The following is a 25,851-nucleotide window of genomic DNA, read 5'->3' as shown; positions in this document are numbered from 1 at the left end:
CGGGACTATTCCCACCTCTCGTTCCCACCGCTGCAACTCCTGTGTAACCAGGATCTACAGTTTGATCGCCATAAAAACCCAACCAATGAAGGTCAAGTTTGTCCCGGGGGAAAGTTAAACTGTCATTGGACCCGCAACGTAATTAATCAGAAGAACATAGGAGGTGTTCGAAATTGCAATTGCTTCACAACACAATAATGGTATTTACCAGTGATTTTCCAGTGTTTGAAATAGGTAGTGTTAGGGACTATTGTTGTCGAAAGTAGTTAATTTGGTGAAGACAAAAGTTTTGCTTTAAAACTAGTGTTCATGGCATGATTACTTAATTAAGTAGTGTAAAAAATACGAATACTGATAACCATTACCAAAATGTTTTCCAACTGAACTCTCCACTATCTGAAATACCAGGAACGCTTACATTTCGATACAATTATGCAGAAACATTCCTGCATCAGCCACATTTTATAATTCTTGCTTTTATCAATGCACATAAATCTTATTCTCAAGAATTAGTATTGACTTTATTTAATTTTAAGTAGGTATTTGAAGCCACATTCTACGCAACATGTCAACATTGATCTGTCCACGGTTGAAGGCGGAAATAATAAAAGGAAACCATACAAATGAAAGACTTATAACGTTTACCATTTTTATTAGACTTCTTTATTAGACGTACAATGTTTTTATAACTTTTAAAATCTTCATGGCTTCTTGTCTTATTTCAATTGTTCGTCGATCCATCCTCTAAGGGCAGATACCTTCGCATACACAGCGGGGTAATCTGGTCTAGCGCATCCTATGCCAAAGGAGACCACGCCGGCCAACTTACCATTATGGATGAGAGGACCACCACTGTCACCCTGTAAATTTAATGGATAGTAGTAACCAATGTTGCACAGCGTGCTATGGAGAGGGCTATGCTCGGTGTTTCTTTACGAGATCAAATCAGAAATGAGGAGATCCGTCAGGGTGGGACTTCCACCCAAAACAGACATCATAACTGTAGCAGGGAAATGCTGGACGCAGGCCGCTACCAATCGACCAAGCTTGCAATGTTTACTAATATTAAATACTAAATATGCACTAGGTGGACCAAAGAACTAGTGAAGGTCGTGGGAGATGCCTGGATACGGGCGGCGCAGGATTGGTCCTTGTGGAAATCCTTGGGTGAAACCGCTGTCCAGCAATGCACGTCATTTGGCTGAAACGAACAATCTAAATGTGCTTAGTCATTTCACACAGCGCCATCTAGATAAATGGATAATGTTTAGTCATCACTTTAATCATCATTATAATCAGGTCAATTGGTCTCCATTGCAGGAGAATTATTCCCATCAATTTAGAGGCGAATAAAGCATTTGGCCTGCACACTTAACTGGCTGATATTTCTCCCTTAAGTCGTCTTATAGAAACTTATCGATGTTCTGGCATGAGAATAGAAAACAGGTTATTAAATTTTTCTTTCATCATTCTTTAAAAGTAACTATTAAGTATACTAACATAACAAGCATTTTTCCCGCCCTCGGGTAGTCCAGCACACAGCATATTCCCTGTGAAATATTTTCCATAAGCATCACGGCACTTCGAATCAGCAACCTTCGGGATCAGAACTCTTTGAAGCATCAGATCATTGCGAGCCTGCAACCAATTAAAAATAACTCTTATAGGAAATACTTGATAAATCATAGTCAGACTTAAAAAGAATGCAGTGATGCATATCCAACTTACCAACGATCTTGCAGGCTCAGTCGACCCCCAGCCCGTGACTTGAACAATGTCACCGTCAGGAACTTCTTCACCCACACCCTTCATTTCCACTGGTTTCAACCAACAACCAACCTTGTCACTCACTTCCACAGGTTTAGAAAGCCATACAATACCAATGTCACTGTCTAATTCTTCATAGTCGAATTTTGGATGCGGGAGAACGTTTGCCACTGGGTACAGTTCACCATCACGGTCAGAATAGGAGGAACCCGCTCGAATTTGGTAATTGGAAGCGTCAAGACTGAAACAGAACTTTTTTTAATGGAAACTAAAAATTGGACATAAATTGCGACTAAGAATTTTACGGCCATTCTCAGATGAGCTAGTTTTTGCGTGTCCGGGCTGTTAAATCGTTGAAAATGACAAATTAGAGACATGCAAGTATTTTTATATGTTACTTAACAACCCTATCCAGTTGTGCATTAAATCATAGGCCTCTATTTTAAGTATTTGTGACTTAATTAATTTCATGAACCTCTGTTCTCTAATTACCGTTACGCGTCCGCACACCGACTTAATGTTAAAAGTTGGCTGTAATTTTTATGTCGTATAGATTTGGTTCACTCCATTCAACATTTCAAAGAGTACAAAAGATTGTCTTATGCATAGCAAAATATCTATTCAATAGAACCATTCTGTAAATAATTAGAATTAAAAAACCGCTTGTCCGAGCGAAAGTCCTAATTCCCGTGACGTTTTCTGTTTTTGGGCACACAAGCCTAAATAATAACATTTGACACATCATTTATGCGCGCGGCGCGAGCCCTTAGTTAGTTCTAAGACCTGTTAGCAAGTAGACGTCTATTGCGTTGGCGTACCTTCGATGAATTGCGTGAGAGTATAATTACCATATCTTTGGTTTTCAATTTTTCTATTTACCATGTCCTTATTTTTATATTCGATTTTTGAAGGTAGATCCACGTTGTTAATTTAAATAGAATCAGTACTTTGGCCTTCATACGTTGTAGTAAGACAGTATTTGCATACGCTGCAGATTTTAGAAATTTTGAAGAAAAACTATCGTATTATAATTTCCATGTACTAATTACCATATATTTATAATCACCGTTGTATGAAATTATTACCTACAAATTGCACTCACGAATGAATAAGTATGATGATAAAATATGAAATATACCTAGACTTTCCCATAACAACTTTACGGACTTTTCTTCCAATCTGACATCAAAATTTTGAAAAGCTTTCGTTAGAGTAACCTCGAAATAGATTCGATTTCATGATGAATGTTCAGCTTCAGTTGCTGCATGGTTATTCGATTTTAGAGTAACATTTTAACCCCTAAGGTAACCCCACAAAAAGAAGTTAGATGGAGTGAAATCGGGGCTTCTTGATGGCCAGGAGATGTCACCCCTGCGTGAAACATGTCTCGTACCAGACACTTATTTTCACTATTAATATCATTGATATTTACATGTTAAATCATTAATTAATTCTAATATAATACCATTAAAATCTATCTATATTACCTTTGCCCTAAGAAGATGAGATTGTCCAACATTAACTTACTACTTACCTGGCGTGATCACATTAAGAACAAAAGGGAACAAATCAACAGACAATGGGACTTTTCAAGACAAGAGTGTATAGGCACTTTGTACCATCCTAGACTGCATCCTAACTGATTTGTTATGCATAGAAAAAACTTCGTGATATGAAATGGATACTGGGCAGAAGAAGCTTGGAGAAAAAACTATATACAAATGCATCCTAAGACCCATGTAGACATTATGGCATCGACTTAGCCTCGCAAATGTAGATATACTTTAACGTTTTCAAAAAAAAGTAATAAAAATCTTGAGCTGTGCACCTTGTTTTACAAAGTCCACTGAAGTGATACCAAACGTCAAAGAGGGTGTAGAAAATTCCTGTAAAGCTTACAAACAAAGACTAGACCGTCATGAAATCTATTTGCTGCATCCCTTCTAAATTCTGAGAATTCTGCATTCAGGCTCAGGAGGAAGCGAATAGCATCAATCTGAAAACTTGTTGTAAAAGAATCGAGGTGACAAATCATGGGATATGCAGAGCTGGAACTGTCATTATTACAAATTCAATTTAATCTGATAATGGCTGATGGCTGATCGCAGATAGATTAAAAAGAGGAAAAATCACTTATATAGTTAATTACTTTTTCGATATATGCATATCCGAAAAGTCTAATTCGTGAGACCTCCTGATCCATTAATTATCTGTACGTTAAATCGTTTGTACCATAATAGAAATTAGTGTTTTTCTTTTTGCAAAGGGTTTATTAAGTGTACCTACAGCTTTTTTATGACGCTATATATTTGTATACAAATTTATCAATGCAAGATGTTGTTTTTTTGCTATTTTACATATCTTTTCTAATTACCGTTAGATTAAGTATTAGCCTTATCTAATTACCGTGACCATAAAATTTTTGGATCTCATTTACGCGAAAACAGCTTTGAATAATTTGACGCCTTTACGATTGTTAAATTCGTAATTTTCATGTGTTTTATATTTCAATGCATTTAAGTCAATTAAGCCAATTTTCAAAAATGATATGGTAATTAGGCTGAGAACGCCTGATCGTGAGAATGACCGTTTAGATTTAATTTTGTCACTTTCCTGAAAATTAGGCATTTGAAAAGATGAAAATAACTAGCTATGCCAGCCACTTTGTACGCGGGAAAATAGTTTGTATGTCACTGTCTATTTTCACCATCAACCCAAAATTATTTTTTCAAATCGGACCAAGTAGTTCCTGAGATAGCGTGTCCAAGCGTTACAAATTAGTAAAACTTACCTATTAAGACAATGTGCAGCAGTTATTACAATATCCTTGGCGACTAAGGTGCCTCCACAATAGTGCCTTCCCTTCACCTGAAGAGACACTTGGTAAGGTGCTTCGGAGATGTCAATATCTTCGCCTCCAACTATCCCATCGTTGTGTCTCAACATGGGAAGAACAGCGACTGGATATATAATATTTGATTATTTTTATACATACTATAAATTATGGGTCTGTGGATGTCTATTGATTGCACTGCAGAACAAAATATGAGCGTACGAAAATACAATCCACGATTTGGCCTCGTCGTAGAATTGCAGAAATAATAGATAATCTGAAAAACTTTCGAGTCTATGCTAAATAATAACACAAGCGTGATTTTTCTTATAATCATCATCATCATTTCAGCCATAGGACGTCCACTGCTGAACATTCTTCTTATAATTACTTGTGAAAAGGCTCCACAGAAGATGATCGTAGTATGACGTTTAAGTTCGATCGTCTTTTGTAATAATTTTGCTTTCAAAATTTGTGAACTGCGAACTGCTAGTGATGTAGGTGATTGTGTTGATAAATTACTTACCCTTGGCTTCGCTGCTCAAATACTGCACTAGCAAACACAAGGCAACTGCACCCCACATTTTGCTGAAGTAGAAATGTACAAAGAGACTTCAAAAACTTCCTTTAAATAGGTTTCGTTCATAATTACACGTGTCCAGTTAAGGCACAACGCGAACTTAAATCCAAATTCTTTAAAATTATGCCATGTAAAATGGATGTATTGTGTTTTATTAGAATGCCTTTTTTAGGCTTTATCATTTGTAGGGTTTCAAGGGGCCATAGGGGTATATTAAACAATTATGGCTTTGTTGTTTATCTATTATTCGGCGGCCTACAATAAATTATCTAAGACTAAAATTAAAAATGTATAATATTATTATCAATCATAGAAAGAAAGAAAGAAAGAAAGATTCTCTCCAGTTTACCAGAGAGTTACTGCAAAATTAGCAAGACAAAAGAATCATGTTTTTACAACTTTTAATAATCGATGGTAGTTAATAATAATTATATTCTTTTTGATTCGACTATGCGACACACCTTATATCAAATTATGTGCATTGATTCATACTACATAAATTTTGGCATGCTAATAATGGGCTTCAGGTGTAATAAAATGTAATAAGAATTATAAAATGTGATTGACGCAGGAAAATAATTACTTATATCGGAATTTAAACAATAATCTGGTATTTCAGATACAAAATAGTTCAATAAACATTATAGCCAATTATATTATTATTTACCGTTGGAAAGGTAATTGCCAAGAATATCGTGATAAATACTGTACATTTCTTTCAAACGTAAAATAATAACGTAAGTTTTACATTACACATTTAAATAAAGTTCATCTTTCAATTCTCTATTTTCAAGAAAGAGTCCAATCCAAATATTGTGAAAAACTTAACTTCTTTCAAGTCACAACTTTTGTCAAATTCTTAGTTTCTACTTGAAATACTTGACTTCTGTTTTAGTCTAGATGCTTCCAAGTATCAAAATCGAGCGGGTTCCTCCTTTTCTGGCCGCGATGGTGAACTGTACCTACCCAGTGGCAAAAGTTCCCCCGCATCCCAACTATGGCCAAAAAGATTACGACTGTGACATTGCTATTAATGTACTTCTTAGTTAATACCTAATTGTAAGCATAATCTATACCTACTTGTTTGCGGTGAGAAATAAATACTACACTGGTCATCATAAAAATCGACCCTCCCGCGACAGGCACTTTCAAACGTATGCATCCCCACTTCCCACTAATATTGGCACCATTTAAAAGCCTAGTTCTAAACTTCATTTCATTAAAGGAAAGGTTTTTACCCCAAAAATGTGTCTGTAGAAGAATCCAGAGTCACTTCTTCAAAAAATAGGTAGTTATGCTTGAGCCAATTTTTATGGCTATAAAACTGTTAAGTTGGGATTAATCGCTATCAATCTGTTAAAGAGGACACGTGAGATCCTTTTGGCTTTATAACCATGAAAATTGGTCTAATTGATCCCAGAGGTGAGCCCAAAGTCAGGTCTTCTTTTCAAGTCACATTTATTGTATATGTTTAAATCGTTTCTTAAGAAATTAAATGTGTTTTTCTTAAAGGATATTTATTGGGCTTTCAAATAATACCAATATTGTTGGGGCACCATGATTGTGTCAGTAGAAACGAGTTTTCCTGTAAAACGTAGGTGGGCCGATTTTTGTGATGACCAGTATATTTATCTATACTATCTATACTTAATGTTATAAATGCGAAAGTAACTCTGTCTGTCTGTCTCTCTTTCACGCCTAAACCACTGAACCGATTTTGATGAAATTTGGCAGGGATATAGTTTGAGTCCCGGGAAAGGACATAGGATAGTTTTTATCCCGGTTTTTGAAACAGGGACACGCGCGCCAAAGTTTTTCTGTGACAGACAAAATTCCACGCGGGCGAAGCCGCGGGCGGAATGCTAGTTATTAATATTTATGTAGCTTTCTAAACCTATGCAATTGAGTGACAACTTTGGAAATGAAGGGATTGCAACGGTGGAAATGAAGGGTGTGGGCGAAGAAGTGCCTGATGGTAGCACTGTTCAAGTTACGGGCTGGGGGGGGAGCTCTAAGCCTTAGAGGAGCACTATCATTAGTAAGTTCTAAAATTTCGTTCGTTCGTTCGTTCGTTTCAGCCGAAAGACGTCCACTGCTGGACAAAGGCCTTCCCCAAGGATTTCCACACAGCGCCACTCGCATCCAGGCACCTCCCGCGACCTTCACCAGGTTGGTCCACCACGTGAAGGCCTGCCCACGCTACGTTTTCCGGCTCGTGGCTATAAAATTTGAAGAGTGCAAATTCAATAGCTTTGAAAAATCATAGATATACGGGACTAACCTCACCTCCTTCTCACCACTAAAACCCCTAGCCAGAGTTTGGCCTCCAATGAAGTTAATATCATCCCAAACTATTAATCCCAGGCTATCTTTACTATGTTTGAACTCCTATTAATTTAATCAGATAATAAAGTATGTGTTCCAAATAAAATAGCATCGATTTCCGTCCGCCAGACGTGTGGTTAAGCAATCTTTTTTTGGATCACAATAATATTATGTTAGACACATTTTACATAATTAATCAATGCATTCTTCTCTTTTTTTACTTTTATTCGAGTATTCTTAAGCTTATTTTTTATATTATTTGCAGGTTTATAATGATCTGATACTCGGCATGAGGCACACTGAAAACCAGTGGCCTTCCCCACCGTGGGCCACGGCATATGCTGAGTGGAGTCCCATTGCGATGGGCATCGCTGTTGCAACAGAGTGGCACTGCTCAGTTCACTTTTTATTACCTTGTAATATTTACCACCGAAAACATAAATGTAAAAAAGGACAGCCAAGTTCAATCCAAAAATTATGCTTGGCTGTGGGCTTCTCCGCAAAAAGAATGGAGATCTAAATGAGTGCCACGTTCTATGCAAAATCTAAATAGGTATGTATTTATAGGAAAAAAAAACCATTATGAACAGTACTAAACTTTATTTCTTTGCTTTATTGGATACCTATAACAATTGCTGTTATTTAAACATGTGAGATCTTAAAGTAGCTTAGATTTGACTTGGCCAGTCGGCTGAGTGTGAGTATACATCAAACGCACTCACTAGTGAGCGCGTTTAAAAAATGTATGAAAATTTTCGTTTTTGAACGTTTCCCTCTAGGGGCGCTGTACAATCTGTCATACCTACATTTAATGCCATTTTTTGATGCGCTCGCCAGTGAGCGCGTTTGATGTAAACTCACACTAGGCCCTCAGTTTTCATTACATCAGTCATTTTATAAAGTTATTCAACATAATCATTCGTTCGTTCGTTCGTTCGTTTCAGCCAAATGACGTCCACTGCTGGACAAAGGCCTCCTCCAAGGTTTTCCACAATGCACGGTGCTGCGCTGCCCGCATCCATGCTCTACCCGCGACCTTCACCAGATCGTCGGTCCACCTAGTAGGAGGCCTGCCCACGCTACGTCTTCCAGCCCGTGGTTGCCACTCAAGAATTTTTCTGCCCCAACGGCCATCGTCTCTACGAGCTATGTGCCCCGCCCACTGCCACTTGATTTTAGCAATTCTGCGAGCTATGTCGGTCACATTCAACATAATACATTTTTGTTTTAATTCTGATAAAAACTTAACAAATTTATTTTCTCTGATGGCTCATGGACCCAAAATGTGTCAATCGATAGGAGTTATCGCCATTTACTGCATCTTGTCAGTCACGTGCTATAAGCTTGCGAGGGTCATTTTAGGCTTTGATTCTATTCTCGTGGTTAAGTATTGATTTAATTTAATTTTAAGAATTTATTGAAGTCAAATTCTTACGCAACATGTCGTTTGATCTGTCCATCTATAGCTTGACAGCGGAAATAATACAAACTTTAATAAAACACGTATGACGGTTATATTTTTTTATTGGATTTATATAAGTTTACCATTTTTGTAATACTCTCCGAGATTTAATTTTCATTTTCATATGGCTTCTTGTCTCCATTCAATTGTTCGTTGATCCATTTTCTAAGGGCAGAGACTTTCGCATAGACAGCGGGGTAGTCTGGTCTAGCGCATCCGGTGCCAAAGGAGACCACGCCGGCCAACTTACCATTGTGGATGAGAGGACCACCACTGTCACCCTGTAAATATAAATTTAATAGATAGTAACCAATGTTTAAGCCTCAACCACACCAACGCGTGCAGATGGCCATCGCCGGCGCGATCATAGGCCAATGTTAGGATGCGCGACCCATGACAGTTCACGCAACCTGTCATTGGCCTATGATCGCGCCGGCGATGGCGATCTGCACGCGTTGGTGTGGTTGAAGCATTACTAATATTATAACATTTTAAGCGTAATAATAAACAATACTAAATATGCACTAGGTGGACCGACGAACTAATGAAGGTGGAGGGAGGTGCCTGGATGCGGGCGGCGCAGGACCGGTCGATGTGGAAATCCTTGGGGAGGCGGTTGTATATACTATATTTTACACAGCGCCATCTAGATAAATGGTTATACTTTATTTACAAATTATACAAATTATTAAAATAAACAGATATTTTACCAACAAACGCAAACGTAACTCAAAACAGAGAAAAAAAAAAACAAAAAAAAACTTTTTGTTTACTCAAAAATAAAAGCGTGTCCGCGAAGCAAAGAGGCGAGGATGCTGGCTGCATTTCCTCGCTCGATAGCGATACTTAGCGAAAAGCATTTGTGCAATGCAAGAAAAGAGCCAGCATTCAAATTTTCCGAAATTTTTAATAATTTAGGGGAAATGGTTTGAAACAGTAATTTTGCATTCGGTCTCCAGGGTCCGAAGGTCTCGCTCGACACCAAAAGGCGCAAATTAAAGACTCATGTTTGCGCAGTTTGGCTAATTTAGCCGACTCCGCTGCAGCCCCAGCTTTAACAATTGATTCCCTAAGATGGGAAGGCGCTAAAGAATCGACACATATTCCCAGAGAACCAGAGTGAGACCGTCAGGTCTCTTGTTATCGTCACGGACCAGTCCACGTTGTTCTAACGTGGAAGGAACGGTGATGCTGGCAAGGGCTCTCTTGATGGCGTCGTTGAGAGCAGCGTGTCGGGCGAAACGACCAGCACTTTGCTGGCAACAGAGACCGTAGTGACCGAATTGATCCACCTATTTGCCACAGGGACACTTCGTATGGGGTACATAGATTGGTGAACATGGATATAATAGATGTTGGTTACAATACGATTCATCACCATAATCATCATCATAATCTGGTCAATTGGTATTCATTGCAGGAGCATAATTCCCATCAATTCAGAAGCGAAAAAAGCATTTGGCCTGTACATTGTTACGCCTGTTAGTTAGGTGTACTTAACGCTGGCTTGGGGAGGCCTGATATTTCCTTGTTTCTTCCTTAGTCACCTTAGTGAAACTTATCAAAGCAGATGTAGATCAGAATAGAAAAAAGGTTATTTAAGATACGTTTTTTGAACTTAATAAAGGATTACTTCAAAAAGAAACGTATACTAACAAAGCAAGCATTTTTCCCGCCCTCGGGTAGTCCAGCGCACAGCATATTCTTTGTGAATGTATCGTAAGCATCACTGCATTTTGAATTAGCAATCTTCTGGATCAGAATTCTTTGAAGCATCAGATCATTGTGAGCCTGCAATCAATTAAAAAAATAACTCTTATAGGGAATACTTTATAATTAAAGTTAAGAAAATTGCAATGAATATTAAAAATTTCCAACAAAGGACAAAATAATAGTTTGGTCCAAAAAAAGACTAGTTAACCGTTTAGCCTAGACTAGATAACCGGAGACATTTGTTAAATTATTTTGATTGAACAACTCCTTTGATGTTGTGGTTAAATTTTCAAGAGTTCAAAGATTAGGGGTCATCCATAAAGTACGTCACACGTAAAGAGGGGGGGAGGGGGTTGACAAAGTGTGACATGGTGTGACAAGGGGTGGGAGGGGTCCTAAGTTTCGTGACATCACATTTCAATTGTTTCAAATATTTTATATAATGTTGATTTCATAAAAAAAGTACTTAATTTAAATGGAAATAAAACTAATTTCGGAACTGCTCTTAATTTAATAATTTTTCGATGTGAAATTGCAAAACATGTGACGTCACACTAGGGAGGGGGGGATCTCAGAAATGTGACCACCTGTGACAAGGACGGAGGGGGGGTCAAAAAATCATGAAATTCGTGTGACGTACTTTATGGATGGCCCCTTATTACTCCAAAAACAACAATACTATGAGAGAAAGAGACAAAATATTACGTTATAGCGCTGGCTCGTTCGGCGATCTAGTTGGCTTCGACACTGTGACAGTTCAGTTGCCACCTGTGCTTTGAGATGTGAGGTGCTCTTCGTTTTTAAGAAAAACGTGACATCTCGAGGATACCACGGTATTGATGACAAAGGTAAGTTTTTAAAATATTTTTATTTTATTCGACAATGTGGCACGTCATACTTATCACAATGTTCTTCGAAAACAAAAAGCAAAGTAAAAGAGAAATTATTTATATGTCACGTTATTCTTGTAAGAAAATCGAAGTATCATTGGGACATCTTAACTAGTAACGTTGTAGATGATGAAAATTTTTCCTATATTGGAAATATGTTGTAGGTCATTTGTTGATGTTCTGTTATTGCAGAATGCATGTTATTGAAATTGAATGGTATATCTACTTGTCACGTTGTATACGCTAAACAGTAATACTAAACTCCAGATATCATTACAGATTGGGACTAGCAATGCAAAAAAGCAAAGGTTAACATTTGTGGCGATGCACTGCCTGAAGGAATTCTACAACCTAATCCGACAGCATGATTAACAGCGCTATGCGAGCGCTGTGAAAGGGTCTCTTTGAGCTACAATAACGTCGGAACTAATACGAGTAGATGTAGACTGATAAACATACATTCGTTTTGAAGAATAGTTCAAATACTAGTAATACAGTGCAAATAAAACATACTTATACGACTATCTGTTTTTACAGACATAACAAGCAAAATATTTTATATTATCATACGATAGCCTTAGATTAGCTTAATCTAAGACGATAGCTAACAAAATTATCTATTAGTAGAAGTATCCTAGAAAAGCAATGCGTTGGATGACCCCAGATATTTGTTTATTTATTATTATGTAATTATTCAATGTTACTTAGCTGTATTGGCTATGTTTTGCTTTCTGCAAAAAAGGTATTTTAATGTTTTAATATAATTACAGATCGTCAGCAATTAACGGAATTTTATCGCTTATTGTCCAAACAAATAAATATACGTATATTAACATTGCAATATAACTATTTCAGAAAAACTACGCCAATAAAATGGGTACATTATTTATAAATAGTGGTTGTTATTTTTCACTATTTAGTATTTATACATTATTTAAATATCTTTTATAAATTTAATTTTAAATAAGTACCTACAAAAAATAATACCAAAATGTCGCTCTTTTGCCATTTTATTCGCCGGGGACGGCGATTGTCGCGTTGATAATTTTAGGATTAAATTGTCATAACTAGTCTGTTATAAAATATCTATTTACTAACCTAGTAGGTACCCAAAATTTTTTCTTCTGCATACATAGGTACATAATTAGTAGAGATGAAACGGATAGTTGTTTGGCCGGATACCGGATACCGGATATCCGGCCAGCTGCTAGGCCGGATAGCCGGATATCCGGCGGCCGGATAGTTGGCCCATTGTCTCGTTGCATGTCGTGACGAGTTTAGCGCCGCACAAGTGCTTCGAAGGCGATCAGTGGGTATTAGTAGACTAGACTAGTCACACTTTTCGAAAATCGAATCCGTCCGAATAGAATGTCAGATTTTGCCACTTGTCTAGGGGGCAGATCAACGGGCGATTTCGGTTGCTATCGTGCGTGATTGAATAGCGAAAATTAAATTAGTTTACTTGTTGCGTAATCTGACTGAACTGCATGCATCATGTCATCAAACCATCAGTGAAAAAAAGATCGCCTTTTTTATTTAGCAATATTTCGACACTAACAGATATTTACTATTTATGTATTCGTCATTAAAGTGAATAGCCCAGAAAGAGAAATTAGTTTTTTGAAAGACCTTAATATGGCTTTTGTAACTTTTTGGACTTTAAACAAAAACCGTCATTATTATAAGCCATTTTATTGATATTTACCTCAAAGATTAATGTATTTCATTTTATTAATAGAAAATTGTCGTAGTTTTTTAATATCCGGTATCCGGCCGGATAGTGAGTTACTATCCGGTATCCGGCCGGATAGTAAATTTAGGCCGGATATCCGGCCTACCGGATAGTTACCGGATATCCGTTTCATCTCTAATAATTAGTACAGTTTCTCTTACTGTGTTTTTTTTGTAGTAGTTTACGAGATTTTACTTTTGAGAGTTTTTCGTTTATTTTGATAAGCATTAGTTTTTAGAATAAGAAAACTTAATGTGAGCTTAAATATTATATGTATGCAACTGTCTGTCTACTTAGATAACATTTTTATGAGTGAAATTTAACATAGCAAAGCGAAATATTCGCCTGTTCCAATAATTATCTCATTTTTACTGATTGTAAAGTTATTAAAATAAAATAAAATTTTTCAAGATCAACGTTTTATCTAAATAATAACTTATATAAATATATTTTTTTACATCATCTTCAACGTGACAACTGAACTTACCATCTTCAAAATATTATTTTTTACTAGAACAACGTGATAAGTTGTCTCTTTTTTTTTTCAATCGCTATAATTTCATTAATTTAGACATAAATTTATGTCTTACTATAAATATTTAAATTCATTTATAGTTAATCTTTAAAAGTTTCATACACAATTAGGTAATCCTAACCTTCTTTTAAGAGTTATGGTCATTCAAAAGTTAAAAAGTCGTTTTCTGTAAAACCACTGTTTTTGATATATCACAGTGTCGTCGCAAATGGACGATATGGACACGTGTAAGTATGCATGAAACCTATTTAAAGGAAATGTTCGAAGTCTGTATGTACGAGAACCATTCCACTTCAGCAAAATGTGGGTTGCAGTTGCTTTGTGTTTACTAGTGCAGTTTTTGAGCAGCGAAGCCAAAGGTTAGTAGTTTATCAACACAATTAGCTACATCACTAGCAGTTCGCAAAACTAACAGATACTGAAAGCAAAACTACATATAAACAGAAGACTATCGAACTCAGTCGGTAAATTACCTTGCCGATGTCTATTCGGCAATCTGAGTCACTTCCTATTTTTAAGAAAAGACTCAAGTCTCACTTCCTCACGTTGCTACCTTAATTTCCCTATATCTCTATTCCTTTTAGCTTCTTAAAATTCCTATCTATTTTCTGTTGGCTATCTAGTTCTATCTTTGGTTCGTATCAAGAATTGTATGACGTGTATGTATATTATTATATGCTATATATGTATGTATATATTAATATATTTTATGTATTATTTTTTGTATGTATTATTTTGGGTTAAATTTTACACTTTTGTTTATTATTATTTATTTCATTAGTGTCGACACCGCCTTCCCCTTCATTTGTTTTAAGTAACTGTCCTCTCTATAGGTTGTCTGGAAGAGCTCGCTTCATAGCGATAAGACCGCCTAATTGTACCTTATGTGTTCCTTTTCTTTCTGTTTCTTTTTATGTGGTGTACAATAAAGAGTATTTATTATTATTATTATTACGATCATCTTCTCTTGAGCCTTTTCACAGACACCATTATAATACGAGTATAAATCATGTTTGTGTAGTAGGTATTTAGCTTAAACTCGAAAGTTTTTCTCTATTACTTCTGCAGTTCCACGACGAGGCCAAATTGTGGAATGTATTTCTTATGCTCATATTTTTTACTGCTGTGAGCTGCTGCTGCTGTCAATAAAGAAACGTCTTCCTATAATAAAATTTATAGTGGGTATAAAATAAATCATACATTTTATTTCCAGTCGCCGTACTTCCTATGTTGAGGCACAATGACGGAATAGTTGGAGGCGAAGATATTGACATCTCCGAAGCACCTTACCAAGTGTCTCTTCAGGTGAATGGAAGGCACTCTTGTGGAGGCACCTTAGTTGCCAAGCATATCGTGATAACTGCTGCACATTGCATTGGAACGTAAGGTTTACATTATTTTAAGAAATGTCATCTTTCAATTCCCCATTTAAAAAAAAAGAGTCCAACAAAAATGTTGTAAAAAACATTACAACTTTTGTCAAATTCTTAGGTTTTACTTGAAATACTTCACTTCTGTTTTAGTCTTGACGCTTCCAAGTACCAAATTCGAGCTGGTTCCTCCTTTTCTGGCCGCGATGGTGAACTGTACCGAGTGGCAAAAGTTCTCCGACATCCCAACTATGGCCAAAACGATTATGACAGTGACATTGCTATTATGTGGCTCTCCAAACCTGTGCGATTGAGTGACAAGATTGAAACGGTGGAAATGAAGGGTGTGGGCGAAGAAGTGCCAGACGGTGACATTGTTCAAGTCACGGGCTGGGGGCAAACTACGCCTGAGAGATCGTGGGTAAGTTCTAAAATTCAATAACTCAAAAATTCCCCATTCTTTGCCCCACCACTAAAACCCATTTAAAACCAGATTTTGGCCTGCAATGTTGTTAATATATTTGAGTATTTTGCAGTTGTTTAAATATTTGCAGGTTTACAACGACCGGATGCTGCAAAGAGTTCTGATCCCGAAGATTGCTGATTCGAAGTGCCGTGATGCTTATGACGACTTATTCACAGACAATATGCTGTGTGCTGGACTACCAGAGGGCGGGAAAAATGCTTGTTATGTTAGTATAATGATAAAAGATATCTTTTACTTAGTCCACTACAAAAGTATTCTTTAAACAACCCGTTTGCTATTCTGATGCCAGAACATCCATAAGTTTCACTAAGGCCCGATTCGACCAAACTTTTATCCGAGAATAACTCCTGGTATAACTGACACATTCACATGACAGTAATTTCAGTATGGGAAATTAAATATGGCAAAACTGACCATTTATTCTGAGATTAATATTCACTCTTGTTTGGTCGAATCCGCCCTAAAACGTCTTAAGCCAAATAATATCAGTGCACTGATTGAATAAACTTTCCTATTTAACAGGGCGATAGTGGTGGTCCTCTTATCCACAATGGCAAGCTGGCTGGCGTGGTCAACTTCGGATACGGATGCGCAAGACCAGAGTGGCCTGCAGTCTACGCGAAGGTATCTGCCCTTAGACAGTGGGTGGATGAACAGCTGAAGTGGACCGTCCCCGATTTGTAATATAACGACAAAATCATGAAATCACTTCCTCTATGCTCAATGTCGAATATAATCTTACAGATTTAATTAAAAAAGAAGACACTGTCAATGGTTTAAAAAAATTCATCGACTAACTATGGTATAACTGGCACATTGACAGTTTCAGTAGGTATAGAACTATAGATGACCTAAACTGAACTGTACCATCAAACTCATTGACAGGGGGGCGCCACCATCGTTCAACTAATAGTTTCTAACATGGAAAAAATAGGAATCAGCGATCCGGTATTGACGGTGGCGTCCCCCTGTCAATGTCACGGGTGGGACAGTTCCAATGTACTGTCCCACCATAGATCCAATACAATTATTGGATCTATTTTACTGGAACATTGACAGTTTCAGTATGGGAAATTATGTCAAAACTGACAATTTATTCCGAGATTAATATTTACTCTTGTTTGGTCGAATCCACCCTAAAAGAATTTAACAAATAGAATGTAATAGGAATATTGTGGAATAAGTGAATAAATCTCATAAAAAATAAATATTATAATTTTATTGAATGTTATTCATTCCTTAATGACGTCATAATTATTATAATTTATCATCTCAACGATACGTGAGTTCTCATGGTAACTACGAAATTATCTCAAGGCAAATAATTATGTAGTGTGATTAGAATACGGAAATAAATAGTTAAGATAACTCTGTTCGTATAGATTTCAATTCTATATCAAAATATTATCACAAAGTCTGTTTGTAACTATAATACCTATAAACTTTTTTTATATTTTTTAAATGTTAGATTTTCTTAAAACTGAAATTGTGAACTGTCATGTCCAAAATTTTGTCAATGATCACTGCGATTTTTTTCGATAACAATCTCTCATTGAAGGGTAAAGAAAAGAAGAATGAGTGACTAGGTGAACAACAAGCTTTAAAAGATTCTTATCTTAGACATCATCAGTCGGATTTTTTTTACACTAAACCTAAAATTGTATTTAACTACCTACTTACTACTAAACTAGCTGCTTTTGACTTTCTGTCTCACAAACTTTTTACTGACTAAACTATACAAAGAATAAAGGGTCACAAGGGTCAAAGTGACCACAGTCAACAAAGCTAAAACTACATAAGTGACTAGTTCTAGTTCTAAGTATTGATACAAAGGCAAGTTGGCACCCGCCGCGCGTAAGTGACGTGCGCCGGAGTGTCTAAGCACGTGCTCTGTCCACCACACCGCGCGCTCTAGTGGGCTTTGGGGCTGGTCTCGCATTATACTTCGGAGATGCACGATGTTTTGACGATAGCTGAAAATAAAAGAATAACTGTCAACTGAGCTAAACAGCAGGACGTCCACTGCTGAACATAGGGTTAGACTTCCCCAGGTTTTCAGATTGACTGGGCGCCTTTTTGTTACCTGTATAAGGTCAACTGTAATTTTGTGGATGGACTATCCCATGCCGCGCTTGCCTGTGCGTGACCACTATTATAGAGCCTTACTGCCCCATCGCCCGTCAATTCTGCGTGGTTATTACCCTGCCCATTGCCACTTCAGCTTGCTTACCCATCAGATTTTTTATCGGTTATTTAAATGAATACGTCTCCAATGTAAATACAATTAAAAACGAAGTAGTATAAAATATCAGCAACATACCTTTTATTATTTTTCAAGATTGTTTGGATAGCACTGCTTAGTTTATCTTCCGATATTGTATCCATATCGACTCTGATACCAATATTATAGTGCACATATTGTTCCACATTAAACCACTGGTCTCCTAACATTGGCATTCCAATTAAAGGCACTCCAGCAGTGATGGCCTCATCCGTAGATTGCAGACCTCCTTGTGTGATGAACAATTTTACTTTTGGGTGACCTGGAAAAGAATACCAATTAATGAAAATCATCATTTCATCGTCTTCTTCTACTATCAGCATTGGATTCAAGGACATTTTTTATCAATTTTATCTTTCAAATGTTCCTTTCTCTTTTCTGATAAAAAATGTGCTAAAGTCGCTCAATTTCATTTAAACAAATATTATTATAATTGCTTATTGTTTCATCATTATCATAATAAAATACTAATCGAATAAAATAATAATCCATTTAGTTTACTGATGGTCTTTACTTTTCCCAATAAAAGCTGTTAAGCACATTCTTCTTTAAGGTCAAAAGTTTGCAAGTAAAGAAGGTACTTAGGAATTTTTTTCTCTCACTGTCAGTAAGTTACAAGTTACTTGGTAAGTCATATTTAAATATACGTACGTAAAAGATCGCTTTGAGGCAACCATTTTGAAATCCTGATATTAGGAGTTCTCCCAGGCAGCTCATCTTGATTCCACTTCCACAAGATATCGTAGGGTAGTTTAGAAAGTACGTTGATCATCGTCTGTATTTTTTCCGGAGGTAACAGAGCTGGATCTACGTTAGTTCCAAAACTAATGTATATGACACCATTCTTAGATGAGTCCAAATAGTTTTTGAGATCCTGAAAAATTATGAATATGTAAAAAAAATATTTAATAAGCTTTTTACCATTAAATAAATGTAAACATTGATCATGGTATCACGATATCCTGCAGAGCAATAAAGTATTGAGTTTGTAATTTGTTAATTAATTTTAATAGACTATCATTTAGGCATAATCATAATATTATTAGTAATATTTTTTCGATTCCAAACAAAACGAAAATATTTTAGAGTGATATTGATATAAAACAACCAATCTTTAAAGATAATACGAGTACGTACTTGAGGTAATTCCTTTTCGGGTTTTTGATGCAATCCTCCCATATAGATCACATTCGGTGGAACCGGTCGGTTGTTTTCCCAAATCGGATGAATATTCACAAATAACATGTCCACATTGTTCTTTAATTCTGTCAAAGGAGGGGTTTCTGTTCCAAATACTGCAGCAATTCTTTCATCATAAAATTTTTCAGCTGCATCTAATATAGCCAAGGTATCATAGTAATGGTATATTTCAGACAGTTTTTCGAACAGGCTGAGGTGGTTCAAACTCTGTTGCATAAGAGTCGGGTACAAAATGGGATGAGACACTGCCCCCACCATGTGCAGATTGTCCTCCGTATTTCCAAGAGAACTGACTTGTATCACAGGGGCTTTGAATACATGCGACAAAGCAAGCAATGGCGTGACAAAAGCTTCCAGTAACAGCAGATCAAACTTCTGTGATTTATCTTTCAACAGCTTTTGGAATTCAGTCGTCAACATCTGTTCCTCAAAAACTTTCATCAATATTTTCAATGACATACTGACTTGCCCCGACAGTTCTTCTTTGCTACCTGACGTTACGCTTGCCGGCAGAAATTCTCTCCTCCAAATTCCATAAGACAGGTCGTGTACATCAATTTCTGTCAAATTTGTTGGTGCTCCACCATTTTTGTACACTGGATCAGTAGTTACAACAACCACTTCGTGACCTCTTTTCACTAGCTCTTCTACGAGAGGCCGAAACACTACTTGATGGCTAATTGATGGCGTCGGAAATACCGCAAGTATTCGCGACGCTTCATTGTGAACTATGAAGCACGCGAAAATAAATACGTACCGAAAACTGGTCATGCTAATCTCGCAACAAACTTTGTACTATTAAATAAGCCGTTTGTACAAGCTTATATATCTACTCGTACGTTCTATTAAAATTGATATTTCTTTTTTATTAATATTGATATTTCTTATCATTTTTTGTAGACACGCCACTATCAACGCACGTGGTACCTCACAAACATGTCATTACTTAAGGTTAGACCAGACCAACGCGTGCAGCCGGCGTGCACGATGACGATGGCGATGGCGACCAGACAGAGTGTATGAATTTGTTCACATCAACGCGTCCTGTCATTGGTCGCGGCGATCTATGCAGCGTCTGCACGCAGCGATCAGCGATCATCGCGACATATTTTGTCACTGTGACGTTTCTGTTTTTTAAAATTGATGTAATAAATAGTAAGTAGGATCTGTTAAAAAGTTTTTACACAATTCAAAATGAATTATTCATAACATACCACTAGTCTGACCTACTTGAATAATAAAAAACCGGCCAAGTGCGAGTCGGGCTCGCACACCGAGGGTTCCGCCGTACAAACGTAGCGGTTTACAATTTATGACGTATTAAATCAAATTACTTACTTGATTCCGTTGCGAGTAGTGGAGAATTTCAAAATATGCGGTATGATTATTTTTTATTTATTTATTTTTCCTATATTTGCATTATAGGTAGGTACCTACCTCAGCGTTTTGAATTTTTGCGTTGATTTAGAATTTCTCACAGTTTAGAGGAAATTAGATTTAAGAAGTGTTTGATATGAATTTCAACTTTAATATCTCTACGCGTTCATGTGAAAAAGGGTAGGTATAGCCTGACCAGGAACATAAAAACCCTGGCGTAGAGGCGCGTCAATTGCATTTGATAGTGCAACACTGAGTACAGTCGTACCTGTGTTAAATTAATAGGCTAACTTTATGTATCAGGATTCTGGATTACGGGCTAATTTGATATTTTCATAAATTAACGAAAAAATATTATTATAGGTAACCTGGTTTAAATAAATTAAATGAAACCATCAATCGAGTTAGTAGGATTTATTTTATTATTCGTCAATAATCAAATTCAGAACTTGAATATTCAACTGCAATGTCTGCTCATGAACGCTTCAAACTCGGTACTTCTTTCCCCATTCCATAAAATTCAACACTTAGAAAGTGACAAAAAACTTTAAAATAGGTAGTTGAAACAAACCACAGCTAATTTTCATAGTGGACTGTACTATACGATAAACATGTCAGTCAATTTGACAACCTTTGTCGGAAACATTATTCAATGAAAATATTGTCCGAACCCTTAGTATTTCTCTTCGACAAATACTCTAACACATTGTGAACCACTTTTCTTTCACGACTATAAAAATATTTTAGGAATTTAATTCACAAAATCAATTGCGCACATTTAAAATAAAGTTTGTTTACACTTTGACAGCAATAGACTGACATGCAAGGTGACATGTCAATGAAGTTTTCAGTTACTGTTGCCATTAAAAGAAATTAGTACCATTAGTTTTCCGCAACATGGCGAGGGTTTTTATGTTCCTGGTCAGGCTATAGTAAGTTTATAATTATTAAAAAAATATTTTGTCATGTAAGCAAAAAAAATATTTTAAATTTTATATAACTTCAAATTTATCATTTTCGCAATTTTTCCTTTATCTGTACTATACAGGGTGTTTCTTGTAAGGTGTCAAGCCGAAGGCAGGTGATAGGTGAGGACTAGACCTATTGATTTCACCCCCATGTATGTTCTACGATTTTTCATAGTTTAGAAGTTATCGTTAATTTTGTGATTTTTTCAAATTGTATGACCCAGTAGGCTTTAAATTTTTTTATCTTTTTTTTGGGTCGACTTTTCTCAGATTTCTTTTTTTTGACAGATTTCCTATTAATTGCAGATTTTTGAAAAAAATTATCAACTTCCTATCTTTGATGCAAGATACAAAATTTTTGCTAGAAACATAAAAAATATGCTATTAGCGGAACATTCTAAAATTTTCAACTTAAAAGTTTGAAAAAAAAAAGAACTTCCATAGGTCCAAAATAATTTTAAAAACTGCGCAGTTTTCTGAACTTTCATAATAACACAAAAAAACATGTACTTAATAGGCCATTATTTTCTGTAATCGCTCCACTAAAGTGGTAAGTCGGAGATTCCGTTACATGTTTTTGACTTTCTTAGGACTAACTAATGATTGCAATTCTCTAAGTTTACGTTACGTAGAACACATTTAAAGACAATAACTGAACCGAACATTTTTTTATCCACAACGAGGAATCTCTTGCCCTTCATCTGACCTGATGAAAACTGATGGATGATCAGCGAGTTTCACTCGGAATCCTAAACCACAGAGGAATTGGCTGTCCTAAATATGGTGGCCTTACCACTAGACCACAGTGGTGGTTGTTACTTTACGATTAAATTCGATATACCTACATATTAGAGTGTGAGAGAAAGGGAAAGAGTTTGTGTGTGTGTGTGTGTGTGTGTGTGTGTGTGTGTGTGTGTGTGTGTGTGTGTGTGTGTGAGAGAGAGAGAGAGAGAGAGAGAGAGAGCAAAAATGGGTGTAATGATTTAATTTAAAGTAAATGTTCATAATGTCCGCCGTTGACCTGAATGCACATTCGACAACGACGCAAAAAAATTCTTCGTAAAACCTTCTTCTTCATTTTAATTTGGTTTTGTGCTTCAGTCAGCTTTGTCCGCAGTTCATCAATATTTTCATATTCCCTATTGGCTCTGTGCACGATTACAGCGCCAACTATCGTCCACAACTTTGTGGGCTCTGTCACATTGACATTTAGGTCGTCTATTTGTGAAAAAATATCGAAATGAAAAAATAAATATTTTCGACTAATAAATTGTTGTGATACCACGATTTGGGTGGAAAAAAGGTTTTGAAATCATTTTGGTCATTCAAATCAAATGAGGTAAGTCCAAAAAGTGTGTTTAATTTTGATTGTATCAGGGTTTGTTTACTTCATTTATAGTTGTAGTTTTACAGTAAAACGAAAAGAAAAAGCTACTTTAACGGTTTCATTATATAACAGTAAATATATTTAAATGTTCCTGTATCGCTAGTAATAAATTAAATATCGTTTTCAGATCGAAATGAGTATTGTTTTGAAGACCGGGTTTGTGAGTGTTACAATATCAAATTCCAACCACAAACCGTATTAAAGGAAAGTTGTTGGTATTGGCTGGACAAGTCCGAGATGTAGAAGAATTAAGAACAAAACAAGGGCAGAGTTCAATAATTCACGCTCTCATCATAAGGCAAACATCTGTGCACAACAACTACTGTGACTCATTTTTGTACTACCACGTTGTATAGTCTAGTTATTTCCAAATTGTAAACGGCTATTAAACCAGCCCTATCGAAATACAGTCCACTCTTTTATTTAAGTTCCCAGTAGGACCCTTTTCATGCGATTAATGAATGATATTAAAATGTATTATGTAGAATCGTTTTGCCATTGACAGATACATCTGATGACAGAGCTTACATTATTTCTACTTTTCACCACCATGAGCGCTGCGATAGATTATGTTACCCCCACCTAGTACTTCGCACCCAGCGAATTGTATACCAGATGAAGGGCAAGAGCTTCCTCGTTGTGGATAAAAAAATGTTCTGTTCAGTTATTGTCTCTAAATGTGTTCTACATAACGTAAACTTAAGGGATTGCAAACATTACTTAGTCCTAAGAAAGTCAAAAACATGTAACGGAATCTCCGACTTACCACTTTAGTGGAGCGATTACAGAAAATAATGGCCTATTAAGTATATGTTTTTTTGTGTTATTATGAAAGTTCAGAAAACTGCGCAGTTTTTAAAATTATTTTGGACCTATGGAAGTTCTTTTTTTTTTCAAACTTTTAAGTTGAAAATTTTAGAATGTTCCGCTAAAAGCATATTTTTTATGTTTCTAGCAAAAATTTTGTATCTTGCATCAAAGACAGGAAGTTTATTATTTTTTTTCAAAAATCTGCAATTAATAGGGAATCTGTCAAAAAAAAGAAATCTGAGAAAAGTCGACCCAAAAAAAGATGAAAAAAATTTAAAGCCTACTAGGTCATACAATTTGAAAAAATCACAAAATTAACGATAACTTCTAAACTATGAAAAATCGTAAAACATACATGGGGGTGAAATCGATAGGTCTAGTCCTCACCTATCACCTGCCTTCGGTTTGACACCTTACAAGAAACACCCTGTATAACGTTGCTTCGTGCCGAATTTCAAGATTCTGAGTTCACAGGAAGTACCTTGTAGGTTTTGATTCCCTAGCGTGTGACGGAAATTCGTCTAAGGTGTCGGTATAAACTGCTGTATCTTTTGATCGCGTTAACTTAGAAGTTTGATTTTTTTACTTCTTAAAGGGACAATAGATCTAGGTATTTGGTATAAATTTCAATTTGATACCTTTATTCGTTCGTGAGAAATAAGGTAGTAAGTTTCATTTTATTAAAATATTTTTATTATATTATACAGTGTGAGTCACGTTAAAGTGTACATATGAAAATAGATGAAACTAGACCTATTTTTATCGACAAAAAAGAGGTCAAAAAATTTTTGAGATTTTTTTTAAATTTTTTATAGATTTTTTTTTCTTCCAATTACTTATTGTAAAGAAAACGTAATAACTTTTAAACTAAGCGGTATATCCTGATAAAATAAAAACAGTAATAATGCTAAATAACAGGCAATACTAAAAAAATACATAAAAGACACAAAAAAGGCCAACTAATAATAAAAAATGATACTTTTTGAAAAAAATCTGCTTTTAAATTCGTGTTTTTTTTGGTTATTTGATAAATTTCTCAAAAAAATGCCCCTATAATCGGTGGTTTTTATTACTTTGTATTATTCTCTATCGTATTACCTTCGTAAAACCAAAAATCGCATGTCTCTACCCCTATCACAACGTTTGCAATGATCGTTTGAACAAAGGCCTGCCACAGGATTATTCTCCGCTACAGGTAGAGACAATTTTAATTTTAACTAAAATGCTTATTTTACTTCAAAATCTTTTGTGTTTATTTGAAATCTAACTTGTCTTTATCAAAATTACAAATCTAGAGCCATTTTCAGTTTCGTTGTTAACGAAGCGTTGAATGGCGCGCCCGGAGAGGCTTAGTTCAAACGATCATAGCAAATGTTGTGATAGGGATAGAGACATGCAATTTTTGGTTTTACAAAGGTAATACGATAGAGAATAATAAAAAGTAATAAAAACCACCTGTTATGGGGGCATTTTTTGGAGAAATTTATCAAATAACCAAAAAAACACGAAATTAAATGCAGATTTTTTTCAAAAAATATCATTTTTTATTATTTGTTGGCATTTTCTGGGTATTTTATGTATTTTTTCAGTATCGCCTGTTATTTAACATTATTACTGTTTTTATTTTATCAGGATATACCGCTTAGTTTAAAAGTTATTACGTTTTCTTTACAATAAGTAATTGGAAGAAAAAAAATTCTATAAAAAAATTTAAAAAAAATCTAAAAAAATTTTTGACCTCTTTTTTGTCGATAAAAATAGGTCTAGTTTCATCTATTTTCATATGTACACTTTAACGTGACTCACACTGTATAACTAAAAAAATGAAATTTTCGCAATTTTTCCTATATTTGCATTATATGACAATGCTTTATGCCAAATTTCAAGATTCTGAGTTTACGGGAAGTATCCTGTAGGTTTTGATTCCTTTGCGACTGTCGAAAATTTGTTGAAAATATCGACATAATCGGCTGTATCTTTTGATTGGCTTGGCTTAGAAGTTTGATATTTTCACAGCTTAAAGGGACAATAGACCTGAGTATTTCATGTGAATTTCAGCTTGATACGTTCACGCGTTCTTGAGATAAAGGGTCTTGACAGACGGACGGACGGACAACAAAGTGATCCTATAAGG

The 25,851-nt window shown here is 35.8% G+C and overlaps 3 protein-coding genes across 3 annotated transcripts; 1 reads left to right on the top strand and 2 right to left on the bottom strand.

Annotated features, from left to right (window-relative positions):
• Window positions 1-716: 716 nt before the first annotated feature.
• On the bottom strand, window positions 717-5,184 carry LOC135083203 (vitellin-degrading protease-like). The gene is made up of 5 exons (XM_063977936.1): window positions 5,127-5,184; window positions 4,559-4,727; window positions 1,729-2,008; window positions 1,501-1,638; window positions 717-860 (listed from the first exon to the last, which is right to left on the bottom strand). Exons 1-5 carry the CDS (start codon window positions 5,182-5,184, stop codon window positions 717-719), a joined length of 789 nt encoding a protein of 262 aa, XP_063834006.1.
• An 8,891-nt stretch (window positions 5,185-14,075) lies between these two features.
• Window positions 14,076-16,832, top strand: LOC135083309 (vitellin-degrading protease-like). Its single transcript, XM_063978051.1, has 5 exons — window positions 14,076-14,196; window positions 15,051-15,219; window positions 15,361-15,628; window positions 15,762-15,899; window positions 16,217-16,832. The coding sequence occupies exons 1-5, from the start codon at window positions 14,139-14,141 to the stop codon at window positions 16,376-16,378; spliced, it is 795 nt and encodes a 264-aa protein (XP_063834121.1). The 5' UTR covers window positions 14,076-14,138; the 3' UTR covers window positions 16,379-16,832.
• Window positions 16,833-16,894: 62 nt separating this feature from the next.
• LOC135083299 (UDP-glucosyltransferase 2-like) lies at window positions 16,895-20,019 on the bottom strand. The gene is made up of 4 exons (XM_063978040.1): window positions 19,113-20,019; window positions 18,627-18,849; window positions 18,015-18,237; window positions 16,895-17,667 (listed from the first exon to the last, which is right to left on the bottom strand). The coding sequence occupies exons 1-4, from the start codon at window positions 19,944-19,946 to the stop codon at window positions 17,382-17,384; spliced, it is 1,566 nt and encodes a 521-aa protein (XP_063834110.1). The 5' UTR covers window positions 19,947-20,019; the 3' UTR covers window positions 16,895-17,381.
• Window positions 20,020-25,851: the final 5,832 nt, after the last annotated feature.

This window comes from Ostrinia nubilalis, chromosome 23 (assembly GCF_963855985.1).
Source record: "Ostrinia nubilalis chromosome 23, ilOstNubi1.1, whole genome shotgun sequence".
NCBI lineage: Eukaryota > Metazoa > Arthropoda > Insecta > Lepidoptera > Crambidae > Ostrinia > Ostrinia nubilalis.
This window is presented reverse-complemented; position numbering and strand designations above follow the sequence as displayed.

Coding starts and splice junctions, on each gene's coding strand:
- LOC135083309 (XM_063978051.1), top strand. CDS start 14,139: ATGTGGGTTGCAGTTGCTTTGTGTTTACTAGTGCAGTTTTTGAGCAGC. Junction 14,197..15,050: donor TTTGAGCAGCGAAGCCAAAG/GTTAGTAGTTTA, acceptor TTTTATTTCCAG/TCGCCGTACTTCCTATGTTG. Junction 15,220..15,360: donor GCTGCACATTGCATTGGAAC/GTAAGGTTTACA, acceptor CTTCTGTTTTAG/TCTTGACGCTTCCAAGTACC.
- LOC135083299 (XM_063978040.1), bottom strand. CDS start 19,946: ATGACCAGTTTTCGGTACGTATTTATTTTCGCGTGCTTCATAGTTCAC. Junction 18,850..19,112: donor CCGAAAAGGAATTACCTCAA/GTACGTACTCGT, acceptor ATAATTTTTCAG/GATCTCAAAAACTATTTGGA. Junction 18,238..18,626: donor GCCTCAAAGCGATCTTTTAC/GTACGTATATTT, acceptor ATTCTTTTCCAG/GTCACCCAAAAGTAAAATTG.
- LOC135083203 (XM_063977936.1), bottom strand. CDS start 5,184: ATGTGGGGTGCAGTTGCCTTGTGTTTGCTAGTGCAGTATTTGAGCAGC. Junction 1,639..1,728: donor CTGAGCCTGCAAGATCGTTG/GTAAGTTGGATA, acceptor AATTGGTTGCAG/GCTCGCAATGATCTGATGCT. Junction 861..1,500: donor GCGGGAAAAATGCTTGTTAT/GTTAGTATACTT, acceptor TTAAATTTACAG/GGTGACAGTGGTGGTCCTCT.